Raw genomic sequence first — 15719 nt, 5'->3', positions numbered from 1 at the left:
TCCTCCACAAGGCACTTGATGTGGATACAGCTTCACTGAGACTTTATAGCCTCATGCAAGTCGTAGAGAGGTGTGAAACATGCTACCTACATAGTGAAGTAATAAATCAGCAAGCCTTATTAGGGTTTAGTTCCTCAGGTTATTTTTCTGATCAATGCTTCCACTAATATTAAAGAAAAAGGTGGATGAACTGTACAATTATAGGAGATTAGTTGTTATATCACTTCCAGCCACTAGATGGTGATAAAATCAATGCGCTGTCATATTGCTATTTATATGGAAAGTCACTTTTCCGTGGAAAATTAGGGCACAGGTCCTGATATGTTATTTGAAAGCTCGGGTATTCAAATGACTTATTCTTCATCCGGAGGAAGTAGTGAACATATATGCTCAAGTGTTTTGGTAGGAGTATAGTTGGACTGTGAAGGGGAAAATCAAGAGGAGGAGGGGGGGGGGGGGGGGGGTGTTGGTTGTCGAAGTATGGTTCCTAATGGAGTTTTCCCTCTTTTAATCACTCCTTTCTTACCTCCTCTATCCTCTTCCCCGTCCACTCTTTCTCATTTACCTGAGATCTTATCCAAGTTTGCTGTTTGTAGAGGTGGGGGTTGGTGGTCTGCAGGGAGTCTCTTAGTGGGGAGTCAGCCAATGGCCCAGGAAAGTAGTGGGTCGCTTTAGAAGATCAGCCCTCCCCACGTTGTTTTCAATCACAGCAAGGAGTCAGACACCATCACAAGGCTATCAAGTCTTGGAGCAGCAGGCCGGTGCATGTGGTTCCTGGGCAGAAACGATCTCGCACCAACTCCCGCCGTTAACCAAGTCCAGCGCAGCCATAATTCAGACAGGTGAGCCGTTTTGTTATCAGGAGGGCCTCACCTCGGGCCAGCAGTGCTGCACGCGAGCCTCCAGCCCACAGTTAGACCTCTGCTCTTGTGGTAGTCAGAAGCCTTGTTGAAGCCCCAAAATCCACAAGGCAAACCTGGAGACTGTCAAAACAGCAATGCAGCAGAGGGAGTCCGATTTCATCAGGATTCTCCAGGAGCTGTGAGATGGTACGTCTGCTCCGTGCCAGGGCCAGCTACATCCTTCGCAACTATTGATATCTTATTGTACAATCTCTCTAATGTTAACGTATTAAAAATAGGGCTCAGTACTGGCCCCTGTGGTACCCCACTAGTAACGGTGACCGACAGTATATACCATTAACCACTCTCTGCTTTCCATCACTGACCAGTTACTTACCCCACTTACACACATTGTCGCCCAGACCAAGCATTCTCATTTTATATACCAACTTTTTATGCTGCACAGTATCCAACAGTTTGGAAAACTCCAGATACACAAGATCCGATGACTCTCCACAGTCCAGTCTAGAACTTACCTCCTCTTACAAGCGGATCAGGTTGGTTTGACAGGAGTGAGCCCCGATGCGGATACAGAGTTACAAAGCCATTTTCCTTGACGTCCTCCAGGATAACATCTCTTAGAAACCCTTCAAACATTTTAGCCACAATAGGAGTAAGACTTACCGAACTGTAGTGTACAGGTTCACTTCTGACCCTTTAATTTGTACAGCACGCTTGAATTAATGATGCTTTTAAATAAAATACTGACACCACATTTGCTATGCCCCAATTCAGTAGAACAGATCCCATCATTATTGGGTCCCTAAAGTGGTTTTCCCATTACTTAAAATTGTTTCACAACCACTCTGAACTTCCTGGTTGCTGCTGACCGGGACATGTGACTGCTCCAGCCAGTCACTGACCACAGGTGTGACCTTCTATAGCCAAGGATTGGCTGCAGCAGTCACACGTCCTGTCAGCAAACAGGAAGAACATAGAGGTTGTGAAGCAGTTTTTACGAATGTGAAAATCTCTTTAAATATAAGAAACAGTCTGTCAAATTACTTAACTCCCTTATGACCTGGGGGTGTATGCCATTGGAACACAAGGATTTGGCCATTTTAATATTTTTAAGGTGGCTTTTTTCTGGGTTAGACTGGCGCTATTTAATGTAAATGTGGCAGTGTAGTATTTATCATACGACGGACACAAACAACCCCCTTCGACGTGAATGGGACACATCGGATGCCCATAGTTTTACCAGACAAAAATGGAGCCTCCAGTGCTAATATGAATGAAATTTGCCGATTGTAATCCACTTGCCTAAATCCTTCATTGAATCAGATATTTGCATGAATTACTGCATCTAAATCTCCCCATACACATACAATAGCCGATGTTCATCCAACCGCTTATTCTTTCGTCTTCCTCATACACAGTCGGCTAAGCATGCAAGAGTTTTCAATGGGGGGGGGGGTCAGGTGTAGGCAACTATTGCCATGTGCACAAAAGATAAAATCTAGCATGTCCATCTCTTTTTTCTGATATCACCTGGCGGGGTAAGGAAGTCCCCATACTCATTAAATGGTTAGCCAATGCCATCAAAGGCATCTTTAGGTGCAGAAAGGAGCAGCACATTTGATACAAAGAGTAGCCCAGGAAGTGGTTGGGTCATTTCTGGTCTGGAGGTTGGTTGCACAGACTTGTAATAGGGCCAGATTTAAAAAGATTTACAACACTGCTCAGCTCTTCAATCCCTTTCCGGTCCAGCACAGATGCCCCGGCAATCCCTGTGCTGTTCCTGAGTTGTCAGCGATCACTAGCAATCAATGGCGTCAGCGGTCATGTGCTGTACTGGCTGGCAACATGAGTCAACACTGAGTGGTAATGCCTTTAGTACCGCAAGTGACCACTGAGGCCAGGGAGCGCTGGAGCGACGGTGCCGGATCACCAAATGATTCCAGAGGTAAATAGGGTTAGTTAAACTAAAAAAAAACAAAAAAAACACAACACTATTAGAGACGCAATAACAGGACACAGCTCCCCAGGGGACTACAGGAATGAACTTTCATCAAAATCAGAGGGTTAAATCTATGTTCGAAAGTGTATGTCTGGAATTGGGACATCAAAAACTGCTGCGCCCCAACACAGGCTGACTGCAGGCATTCAACACAGCATCAGACGGTACACCGGAGCTGTAATGCTGGACACAGCCGGAGGGGCGAGAAGATCTTTATTGCGTTTATAGACAGGGAACAGGAATTAAAAAAAAACAAAAAAAAACACAACAACTTAATTCCATATACCTGAAAGGCGGTGATACACAGGCATAAATGCATTCGTGCCATAGGCGTTGCATTTTCGCGCACGCCTGTACGTGTTTTACTGTACTTTTTGCCTGTGTAAGTTATGCACATTTTCACGTGCAATATAAAAATCGAACAAAAAACAAACAAAAAAAAAAAACACAACAGAAATCAATAGCATCCGCTTGGCCTCCATTGTGATGTTCATCATAATAGTTTAGATATGAGAATATGTATATTTTAAAAGGACCACTCTGGTGCAAACACATTTCTCCATCTCTGCCTCCCTAATCCGAGTGCCTGTCACACTCTGGAGGTCTCCTCTGTATACTGCAGTCATTTCCAAAACAGTGCAGCTGCCTGCCCGATACTTATCAGGAACCACCCTAAGGCTGCCTGTCCACAGGCGGGTTTTCATTGCGTTCCCCGCAGCGATAATCCGGCCGTGGGGAACGCAGTAAAAGCTCTCCATAGCGCTTCCCCCCTGCCGACGAGCGGAGAATCATTGCGATTCTTCGAGGTCAGCCTGTCAGATAGGCTGACAGCGGAGATCCGCCTGCCTGCTCCTGGGCAGCGGCTCCCGCGACGGAGATCCGCCTCAGAAAACCGCAACGCCCGTGGACAGGCAGCCGAATAGTGAGGTTTTTTTTTTTTGCTTTAACTTTCACATCAATCCCATGATGCATCAGCTTATCATCGGCTAGAGGCTATACCATTTCTGTCTGCTGGGTGGACAGTTTACCTTTTATAGTCCTCTAAATAAGCTACAGACCATAAAAGTAAGAGGGGATCAGCTGTGATCTCCTTTATTATAACTGTGTGACTGGAGCCTCTAATCAACAGTAACTGTGATACGAGTGTCTATACCCCTCCGCCCACTAAGCAGTATCTGTGGTAGGGTCCATGTAATACATACACCCAAGTAATTCTCAGGTGGTCAGAATTGGGATCATCTGAGTATGTGAAGAGAAAGAGGGCAAGAAGTTTCAGATAGAAAGGAATAACTAAACAAAAGGTAACACTAACATACTTATATATACTGGGTGGAGGGTGGACAGCTACAAAAGAAACGAAAAAAAATAAATATTTCACTGGAGTGGCCCTTTAATTATTTTCAATGATCAGAATGATTTTACATTGCGACCTAACACATACCCAGTTTCCCCCAAAATAAGACAGGGTTTTAGATTATTTTTTGCTCCAAAAGATTTTCCTTCATTCTATATATAGCTGCCTGGACACTATTAAAATACTTTTTTTTTTAATTAACTGTAACTTGGGAATATTTTTGGAGTAGGGCTTATAGTTCAAGCATCCTCAAAAATCATGATAGGGCTTATTTTCAGGGCGGGTCTTATTTTTAGGGAAACAGGGTAGATAAGCATTACTTAAAGGGCCAATATCCCATCCCATTTAATACAAGTCATGTCCCCCCCAATCAGTGATTGATCCAAATAAACGTCTCAAAATACAAAAGATTTTGGAACAATCACAGAACAAGTTACCACAAAGTTCGGATGGCCCCAAGCTCAGTGTGACAAAAGTCACTGAATCTTTTTATTGGTTGTAGAAAAGTTATGGTTTGTCATCCAGTAAACAAAGCAGATTTTTAAGTAACACATTAAAAAAACAAAAAAAAAACCTAAACAACCTCATCCTGCTCATTGCTGGGCGTTACCTCCATATAGGACTGCGCTCTCTTAATGAACGCAGACGGTACCTTATTGTACAATTATACCGGTCTCTTCAGATCCTTCGAGGTGACGGTTCTTCTATGGTATAAGATGGGGCATACCAACCAAGAACTTGGAAGTGTTAGTTACGGCTCCTACAGTTTAGCAGTTTTTGGAACTATTGGTAATGCACCACCCGAGAGAATATTCCTTCAGGTTCCTTCCCATCTCCAAGTGCCGCAACTAAACCTTCTTCTCCTCTCCTCTTAGACAGGGCTGCCAAGGATTTGAACGTCTTGGGTTCACAGATGGCCAAATCAGAAACGATCTTTCTGTTCAGAGCCACCTGACACTGAGAAAAAGACGAAAAATCTGTTAATACGACTCAGTGGGACAGCTGGACTATACGAGTAGCAGGAAGTTGGTGGCTCAAGTTTGGCAAGCAAGAAGAACTTACTTTGGCAAGATTGGAGATGAAGTGCGGGTACTTAATGCCGTGTTCCTGCACCGCCCCCGTGATCCGGTTTATCCAAAGCTGGAAGGAAGCAAGCACAAGTCATCCCAATGAAGGGTCTCTCTAGAAGATTACGCTCAGGTTCAGTCAACAGCAGGACAGCTTTAACCCCGTATATGGAGGGAGATCGCTCTGTGCCCTCCCTCCATATATCGCGGGTGTCCGCTGTTTCTTACAGAAGACACCCGCGGGCAACAGCCCTGACAAGCTGCATGGCTGATCAGGGCTGGTAACCCTTTAAAAGCTGCGGTCTATTCGGATCGCGCATTTAAATCCACAGAACATCGTTGATGAGATCACAGGGAGCCATGTGGGTGTCATGGCAGCCGGGGGCCTTCTGAAAGTCCCCAGGGCTGTCTTGGCAGACTGCCTATCAAGTCATCCCCCTGGGAGCAATCTCATTGTGGAGGTGAAGGAGGGCTGTATGGTCCCCCGAACATCGTTCGGGGCATTTCAAGGGTCAACAGCTCCGATGAGTCGTGCAGCTTATCGGAGCTGTTGCCGCTGGGTGTCAACTGTAAGAAACAGTCGGCGCCTGTGTAGTATGGAGGAAGATCTGGGCGCGATCTCCCTTCATACATACCCCAACGCTGCAAGGCGTGAAAGTATGTCCTATAGCGGGAAGGGGTAAAGAAGAATGCCTTTCTTACAGGCTCCCCCCACACAAGGGTTATCGTTATGGACATCCCATCATGTAAGGCGGCAGGGATTTCTACTACTTGTATAGGAACTAATTGTTCTCTCCCAGTACTAGCAAAATATGTCTGCGCAAAAACGTAAAAGAGTCTAATCGCTGTGATGTCTATGACTAAGCGGGGGAGGCGCCGGCATCACCCCAGCCCGGCCGTATATACAGGATGGGAGGACAGCGATGCGTTCTTCTTTACCGTTCTCATAATCAGCTTCTTAGCTTTTCTGGCCTTCGTTGAATACACAAATGCGCGGCGAACCGCTCGTATCGCCATGCTGAAGCAGCGATTTTTTCTTCCACGGAAATGCTGTATGTAAAAAGAAAAAACAAATTAATGCAAAACATGATAGAACAGCGGCGGGCCGCTAGAGCACTAGTGCATTCACGGAACAAAGGACTGGAAAGCAAGACTTTGGTGCGTGGGCAGTCAGTATAACTCTTCATTCAGTCTGTGCGCCACAGTGTACGTTACAGGAGAGCACAAGCGGGATGAAAGGAGGCAGACGGATATACAGAATGCTGACGGTGCAGGAGCGGGGTCCGGTAAGTATATAAAATTACACCCCCAGACTCAACAGGACGTTCCTACAAGCACCGTAAGGCTCCTTTCACGCCTGCATTGGGGGTTCCGTTTATTTGCTCCATTCAGGAAACAGAAAAGGGGAATCCCCTGGCCGAACGAATCTGTCTTATGGTGGAACCGAGCAGCGCCGGACAGACCCCATTGACTACATTGGGGTCCATCTGAGATTTTACCACAAGAAGCATCGCATGCAACAATTCTTCTAGGATTTTGCGCCGGATCTTCAACCAACGCAGATGTGAAGGCAGCTTAACTTAATTCATGCTTCTTACAGGAGGCGACAGATTCCCTTTAACCCCTCAGTAATATGTCACATGCATGTATATTAGTCACCCGCTCCCCAAGGCCCGGCCATACAGCTTGCAGGGGAAGAGCCCATTCATATGCTTTGGTTTTTCTTGTGTAAAAAGAAAAAAAAAAAAGCCAATTATTTTCTATAGGAATGCGGGGAGAAGAAAAAAAAACTGCAATCGCATTGCATGCAATATATAGGCGACTGCAATGCATTTCTAATGCAGGTTACTATGGCGACCACATGAAAATACAGAAGCGCAAAAAAACAAGCATTTCACATGTAGGGACGAGGCCCAATGTCCTAAGTCGAATTTGATTTACGGAATCTGCGCGGAAGAGCCACAATTCAAGTCGCCCATAGAGAAGCAGGAAGTCCGCACCGGAATTGGCGCACGCGGTTTTGCTTTGCGGATCTTTTGATGTGGAAAACAATCGCAGCATGCCCCATTTCACTGCGGTTCTCGCACGGACCGCTTCCATTGAAGTCGATGGAAGCCGTCCGATCCGCGGTCCGTCTGCAGCTGACTGTGTGGATGAGCAGGCGATTAAAAAATAAAAAAATCTGTACTATGCACGTCCAATAGGCGGACCATCTGCAGTAGAGAGGTCCCAGAAGAAGAGAGGTCTGCGCGGACGCCGGTGTGTCTGCAGATGCAGGTACGCAGGGTCGGACTCCACTGCGGGCGGAATCCAACCCTCCCGTGGACATGAGGGAAAAGAGAAAAAAAACGAAAAAAAAAAAACCACGCACGAAAAGTGCCTAGAAAAAAAACACAGTCATGGATCTCAGGACGTGGCAACACAAAACGTGTTTTTTTAAAGGTTGTTTTATTTTGCAAAACTAGTCAAATATAACAAAAACGAAGCACGATTGTCACCGGCACAATTACAGCCACAACAGGACGACCGCGCAGAATGAAAAAATGGAATGTGTCATTTTTAATGCACAGCAGATACCGTAAAGGTGAGACTGAAGGGGAAAGAAAAAAAAAAAGGTGGAATTGTGGTTTTATTTCTATTCCAAACTTAGTTAAAAAGTTTTTTAATGCATAAAAGAAAACTTGACCCAAGACACATCTACTGTAGAGGGATCACGTGACCTAACCACGTGCTCCAGGGCGTGTGGAACCACATATATATTAAAAATATATCATGCATGCTGGGACTTGCAGTGCCCCGTTAACAATGGCTAACCACTTTGTCACCTAGAGCTGCTGTGAATGTCACCGCTCGCACAGCGCAGCCCCCACGCCCCCCTGTCCCCTCGCACTCACCCTGGCATGTTGCAGCACCTCCTTGGCCCTCCAGTAGTGATCAGGTCCCCGGCTCCGGTTCCATCGTGACAAGCTGAGGAAAACCATGCTGCGTCCTCTATGATGTTCCCCGTCTGCCCTTAACCAGCATGGCGGCCCTAGCAACACTGAATTACGTAATGCACGTCACGACATTGTTCCAAACTTTATTGACAAGTGAAACAACGCACACGGACATTCAGCCATTACAGCGTTGTTTACTGAGTGAAGAGCCTTAGAACAGTCCCTGCTGGCCGCAGTATCCCATCATTGGCGGGCAAGGCAGATTATGGGACTGTTGTAAGGACAACATGGCTGTATTATGGGGCATTGACTACTGTAGCTGTGTTATGGGGCGGAGAGCACATCGCCTCATGTATACCTGTCATTTAGGTCCACAATAAAAATAATTGAAATTAGTATTATTAGTAATTAAAGGTAGCTTTACGGGGAGCACATGGCGTTCAGGAAGGTCGCTAAAGAGTACGAACGGCAGTCATTCGCTTGCTTTCACGCAGAGCGATGATTGTTCGTTAGTCTTTTCCGAAATACCCGTCATGGAGGGATCTCCATGCAAATTTGTTCGCAAGTTCTTCAAGAACGGACATCTGTGACTTTACACAGGGCGACTTTTCATCGACCAGCGACTATTTTTTTTAATTCTGGTCTATTATCTGTTCTTTTTTTTAAACGCCCCTCATCGCAATGATGGAGTGCGTTAGAAAGCGCTGCAAACGCTGTACCGTGTGTTCAAAAACGCAGCTCGGAAATCGCGGTAAAATGCTGCGATTCAGAGCGGGGTTTACCTGAACGCATGTGTGATAGTGGCTTCGGTGCATTCACACGGACGAGCGCGATATCGGGCCGAGAGGCTCGGATCATTAGCGCACTTGTAACATTGCATATATTTTTGACAGGAAACATGAAAATGCGAGTGCGATGCGATTTGTGTTTCTCGCCAATTGGAGATTTCCGTAAAAATAGAACCTGCTGTGACTCTTCCATCGTGCGGCGTTGTGAGGGAAGAATGGCGCATGTAACTAGACACATTGGTAACTCGGGTCTGTTTCAGCGCAAGTTTTATGCGTCTCGCAACACACAAAACTCCTGCGAGATGCTTGTGTGAACGCACCTTTAGTTGGAGGAGCACGCGGTGCGACTGTAGGTGCCCCTTTAGGTCAGGCTCACAGGGGGCGGATTTGGTGCAAAATTCCGTTAAATTTACAGCAGCAGCAAAGTGGATGAAATTCAGAAAATTTCGCCCACAAGCTGTGGAAATAATCTGCACAAAACCCGTGCGGAAAATGACATGTGGTGCGGAATTCAATTCCATAGCATGTCAATTTTATTACCGTTTCCACATGCGCAATTCACGTCTCCTCAATAAGGGAGTGAATTCTGTACAGGAATTTGCGATAAAACTCGCGCCACCTAGTGCCAGTGTGGAGGCCGTCTCACCACGGCTAATCTGCTGTAGAGCGCCCGCTGCGGACCCCATGTGGACCCAGTGGAGCTAGTCAGCGTCTCATCAGTACTTTCTCCTAAGACCGCTTTAACGCGGCCAAAATAATTGCACTAGATTTGTGCGCTGCAAGACGAATATAAACCCTGTTTTTTTCAATTGGGTCAGACATATGAGCGATTTGTTTCCCACATTGCAATGCGGGGAAAATCGCGACATGCCCTAACTTTGGGCGATCCCTCGGAATGCCTCATGCATTGTTTTCAATGGGACCGGCAAAGCATTGCGAGGTGCAAGCGAGTGCGATGCGAAGTGTCTCATTGAAGCGCTACTAACCTGAAGTGATAAGAGACGTTCTAACACCTCGCATCCGCAGGGAAACCGCACGTTGGCGAGCGCAGTATCTGGTCAAGTTTCACGGCCCAAGATCACTCTTGTCGGTGTGAAATTAGCCTTAACCGGCCGACGCACACTCGCACTACTTTTTTTCCCTTCAAATGCCTGCTTTGCTGCGGAAGCCGGCCATGTGTGAGCCGCACTGAAGTGGAGCATGCTGGGATTTGATTTCTGCATCCAAAGATCCGCAAATCAAAACCGAATGCTTTAATTCAGGTGCCGACGCCCATGTTGACCAATGGGCTGCTTGACCTGCGGATCTTGCACTCAGCCAAGCAGAGGCAGCACTCATCCATTCATGAATTCATGAATGGGTGAATCAATGCTGCCTCTGATTGGCTGAGCGCAGGGACCAATCAGAGGCAGCTCTCAGCTGTCATTCAATAGCTGAGAGGTGCCTCTGATTGGCTGAGCACTGTGACCAATCAGAGGCAGCCCATTCAGCAGGCGGGGATTTTAAATCACCGCCTGCTGAATACTCCTCAGAGCAGTGCAGGAGAAGAGGCGGCTGAGCCCCGGCAGCTGAAGAAAGGTGAGTATGGTTTTTTTTTATCACCTTTTTTCATGTTTTTCAGGGCAGGGCTTATATTTAAAGCCCTTCCCTGAAAAACAATTACAGGATGCTGGCAGCTGGATCCCCTACCGCAGTTGTCATCTTTGACAGCTGGGGTAGGGAATTCTTTATTTCCCGCAGGGATGAAGAATTCCTTTGCTGCATCTGTCACAGATGTGGCAGGTGCAGCAGGGAATTCTCTTTCCTCGCGGGGATGAAGAAAACATCTGACGCACGTGTAAAACACGGACATGTGAACACACCATAGGGAATGCATTGTTTTTAATAGATCCGCGTTTTTGTGCGCGCGTATGCACGCCACCCTAAGGCCTATTTCACACAGGTATATTTGCTCGCACAATACGCAGAGAATAAAACCCATTGATTTCCATGGCTTCACGTTCCAGTACTTTGCGCGAAAAATAAAATACAACATGTTCTATTTTCCTGCATATTTGCACACCAAACTTCCCCATAGAAGTCAATAGGGAGAGTGCAAATGCATGCGCAATACGCAAGGAGATACGTGAAACACTGCAGAATTCCACTGGAAAAGGAACACATCCAGAACCCATTAGCCATTTCAATCAGTGCGTCTCTCTTTGCCGCGCACAAATAAACGTGCCTCGCGGGTGCAAAAAATGTAGTAAAATACGCCGATGCACGTGCAAAAAAAGCATCATCCATTCAGCAGAAACGCTACACTCATGGATGCGCAAATTTGCACACGCTCATGTGAAGCCGGTCTAAAAACGTAAAAACTTCTGAAATGCTTGTAATTGTACTTCAGTAACCACAGTAACATCAAACTACGGGTGCGTTCACACTGAAGATGCGAGTTTTGTGCGCAGTAGTTTCTCACTTTTTTTCCCTCAACTTGCGCAGTAGTGCGAAGTTTGAATAGGCAAAAAACCCCTGCTACATGCGCGAAAACACTCCGTAGGGGCGAGCGTATTAGCGCATGCGCCCTTCTGTGTAAGCCCTCGAAACAACAAAGTTTGTGTCGCTCTCAAAGCTTTTGGCCACAACTGACAGCTGCGTCTGAACAGCAGCGTTCACACTGGCCTTTTCCAAGGCCGCCGCACATAGACATGCATTAGTACGCCTCGCCCGTCATACGGACAGGAATGGGACGTGATGATATGGACCACTGGTCTGCGTGACGTCAGTCTGCATAGCCTCATAGGATACAGTGAATGAACACGGACAGAACACTGCGAAATACGCTAATGTGCCGGAGGCCTTAGGTCGGCTTCACACAGACGTAAGCTCAATTGCGCATGCCTTAGCACAGTGTTAGTGTTCTAAGGTTTTTTTGCTGACATATAGGCATATTTTATTGTACTTTTCCCGCCCCCAGGGAATGTTCATTTGCGCGCGGCAAACAAACACACTGATTGAATTAGCTAATTAGATCCAGATGTTCTTTTTCCAGTGAAATTATGCATCTCCTTGCATATTGTGCGCATTTGTGAACCCCCACACTGACTTCTATGGGGATATCTGGCGCTCAAATATACAGGAAATAGAGTATGTTCTGTCTTTTTTTGCACAAACGAAATGCGTGCGCAAAATACGCGCATGTAAACAAACCCATTAAAATCGCCTGGTTCTATTCACTGCATGTTGTGCGCACAAATACGTGCGCTAATACTTTCCGTATGAAGACTTTCCTTAGGACAGCTTCACACATCCTCAGTATTTGCACATAAACGCGGTCAGATGAGGTTGATTTGCGCACGAGTCTGCACATAGTACTGTAGTTTTTGCGCACGCAGGGCAGGTTCACACTTCACTTGGCTATTCAGCACAATAAAGTCCAGATGTGTTCTTTTTTATACAGTTTTGCGCAGTGTTTCCCGCATCCCCTTGAGTATTTGCATACCTCCCATAAACTTTAATGGGGGCCTTTGCTGTGCAGAACGCAGAAAGATAGAGCAACTCTTACATTTTTCCGCGTGCGCAAAACACACTCACGAGAACAAACCCATTGAAATCAACGGGCTTTTGTTTGTGTTTTGCGCACGTATATTTTGCACGCATGCAGAGAGAATAGAACCCACTGATGTCAATGGATCCATTCTCATGGCCCCAAAAAAAAGGGCCGGCTCTATCTTTCTGCGTATTGTGGAGCAAAAGCCCCATAGAAGTCTACAGCAGATGCACAAATGCACAAGGGAACGTGTGAAACGCCGCGGGGGAAAGAAGAGATCTGGAGCTCATTAGCTTTTTAATCCATGGAAGTTGGATGTCACGTGCGTGTGAACTGGCCCTGCCTGCGTGCGCAAAAACTACAGCACAATGCGCAAACATGCGCACAATTCAGCCTCATCCAACCTCATTCGTGCACAAATTCATTGCTCTGCTGCGAGTGTTTTTGCACATACATTCGTGTGAAGCCACCATTAGGCCTCATTCACATGGGTGTCACATTTTTACAACTGCTAATGCTTCTCCGAGCGCCGGACGCAGGTAAACACCCTCCCCCTCCTTCCTTTTTCAGCTCCCATAGGAGTCTATGGGAGCTTCCCGCATTTTTAGTCAAAAGATAGGTTAAGACTTATCTTTTGATGCAGCCTGAATGATCGGAGACTAGAGATGAGCAAGCATACTCGCTAAGGACAATTACTCGATCGAGCATTGCCCTTAGCGAGTACCTGCCCGCTCGGAAGAAAAGGTTCGGCTGCCGGCGGGCAGGGAGTGGAGGGGGAGAGCGGGGAGGAACGGAGGGGAGATCTCTCTCTCCCTCTCCCCCCCCCCCCATCCCTGCTGACTGCCGCAACTCACCGCCGAAGCTTTTCTTCCGAGCGGGCAGGTACTCGCTAAGGGCAATGCTCGATCGAGTAATTGCCCTTAGCAAGTATGCTTGCTCATCTCTAGTCTCCGATCATTCAGGCTGCATCAAAAGATAAGTTTTAACCTATCTTTTGACTAAAAATGCGGGAAGCTCCCATAGACTCCTATGGGAGCTGAAAAAGGAAGGAGGGGGAGGGTGTTTACCTGCGTCCGGCGCTCAGAGAAGCATTGTCCTTAGCGAGTATGCTTGCTCATCTCTATCGGCGACTGAAAACGGTCCCTGTTTTGACGGTGTGACTTTTTCACGCGCCCGAAAATCGCCCATGTAAATGAATAAATTAGAATCCAATGCTTCACATGGCCGCGATGTTCGGCCAACGTTTTATCACGGCAAAATGGCAGCGTAAAAACATTTGTGTTAACAAGGCCTTAAGCTGAAAAGTATGTGCCCCATCCCCACCCCCAATGTGGAAAAGTCGACTTTGATGATGAGATGCTCACCTGTACAAGAAGCGTTGTACATCCGTAAATCTTTCTGCATTGCCGACTGATGCGGAAATAATTGTATAGAATTATCTGCTAAGAAACAAGAAAAACAACAAATATTAAACCATAAAAACCTGCGACCACGCGTGAGCGCCCCCTCCTCTCCGGGGAGGACAAGCTTAACCATTTTCTAGTTTAATGTGCCATGAAAAATGAAAATGACGGACAACAGTTTTCTGGCGCCCGCTGTATGCTTTATTCTGCGCAGCGGTCTTTATTGCTAGTTTGTCTATAATTGCCAATATTCCCTGGAGAGCGGCCACCTGGGCGAAGACAGACTCTGCTGAAAACACTTCATTCCATCAATTCACAGAGATGAAGGAAAGGCTACATAGGGGGCGCTGTAGTGAAACGTGAATTTCAGAATAGAAATTGATATATAAGACCAGATTGTAAAGAGATGCACAAAGTGTTACAACCCCCCACTGGGGTCTTCATCAGGTATATAGTATATTGCTGGAGCGCCTCACATTTAGCGCTTTTGCGTAGTGTATGTCACGCTTTCATGCGCGCTACTGCACATTACTGTAGTTCTTGTGTTTGCTGGGACATTTCACATGGCACACAGCCGTACCCTGCGTTAAATGGCTACTTCACATAATTAGTTCCCCATGTGTTCTTTTCCCCGCCGGTATCGCCCATAGACCCCTATGTGGCCTTTGGTGCGTAAATGCGCACTAAAGTAGAGCATGCATGTGCGCAACGGGTAATGGGAATGAGCCCATTGAAATCAATGGGTGATATTCTGCGCATATTGCGCATAGTCTCACTGCTTTTACAGTAAAGAACCCTCTTCTATGTCGGTGTAGAAACCTACTTTCCTCTAGACATAGAGGGCGCCGCCTTGTTACAGTCACAGTCCTGGGTATAAACAGATGATGGGAGAGACCTCTGTATTGTCCCCTGATATATTTATACAGTTATTAGGTCGCCCATCAGCTGTCTTTTTTTCTAAACAAAATAATCCCAATTTTGATAACCTCTCTGGGTATTGTAGTCCGTCAATTCCAAGCTCTGATATGTCCTTCTTGACTACCGATACCCAAAACTGTATACAATATTCCATGTGTGGCCTGACCAGAGATTTGTAAAGAGGAAGAACAATGTTCTCACCATGTACCCCTAGACCTCTTTTGATGCACCCCATGATCCTATTTGCCTTGGCAGCAGCTGCCTGACACTGGTTGCTCCAGTTAAGCTTACGGTTAACTAAAACTCCCAAGTCCTTCTCCATGTTGGTTTTGCCCAGTGGTTACCCATTTAGGCCTTGTTCACAGAACAATGTTACGCGGCTAACGTGCCAATCTGAAGCATTGGTTTCCAATGTATTCATTCAGACAAACGATTTTTTGCTGCGCAAAAATGTGCGACCGAAAAAAATAGCCCATCAGTGACCGAAATTTCAAGCTGCTAAAAGATATAGGCCTTGCCCTATCTTTTGACCGAAAATTACGCTAGCGGCTCCACAGACTCCCAAGGGAGTCAACAGGAGCTGTCAGAAAAGGGATGGGAGATAGTTTACCATGATGGGTGCTGCGAAACACAGACAGGTGCCTCTAGGGAGGCATTTAAAAGGGATTACTAGTAGTTCTGCCGACCGAGGGATTTCGGGGCTGCTGTGTATTTTCCCTGCGATACACCGCAGCCGGCTGTGTAAATGGATAAAAAGTCACAGCTATTCTTCGTTCATGCAACTTGCGGCAGAAACGCAGGCAGCGTTAAAGCGCAACGCTCGTGTGAAGGAGCCCTAAGGCTGGGTTCCCACTGGGCG

The 15719-nt window shown here is 46.5% G+C and overlaps 1 protein-coding gene across 1 annotated transcript; it reads right to left on the bottom strand.

Annotated features, from left to right (window-relative positions):
• Positions 1-4677: 4677 nt before the first annotated feature.
• Positions 4678-8322, bottom strand: MRPL20 (mitochondrial ribosomal protein L20). The gene is made up of 4 exons (XM_066606802.1): positions 8178-8322; positions 6223-6333; positions 5279-5356; positions 4678-5173 (listed from the first exon to the last, which is right to left on the bottom strand). Exons 1-4 carry the CDS (start codon positions 8262-8264, stop codon positions 5000-5002), a joined length of 450 nt encoding a protein of 149 aa, XP_066462899.1. The 5' UTR covers positions 8265-8322; the 3' UTR covers positions 4678-4999.
• Positions 8323-15719: the final 7397 nt, after the last annotated feature.

The sequence above is a fragment of the Eleutherodactylus coqui genome, chromosome 6, assembly GCF_035609145.1.
Source record: "Eleutherodactylus coqui strain aEleCoq1 chromosome 6, aEleCoq1.hap1, whole genome shotgun sequence".
NCBI lineage: Eukaryota > Metazoa > Chordata > Amphibia > Anura > Eleutherodactylidae > Eleutherodactylus > Eleutherodactylus coqui.
The sequence above is the reverse complement of the archived record's forward strand: the minus strand, read 5'-3'. Positions and strand labels throughout refer to the sequence as shown.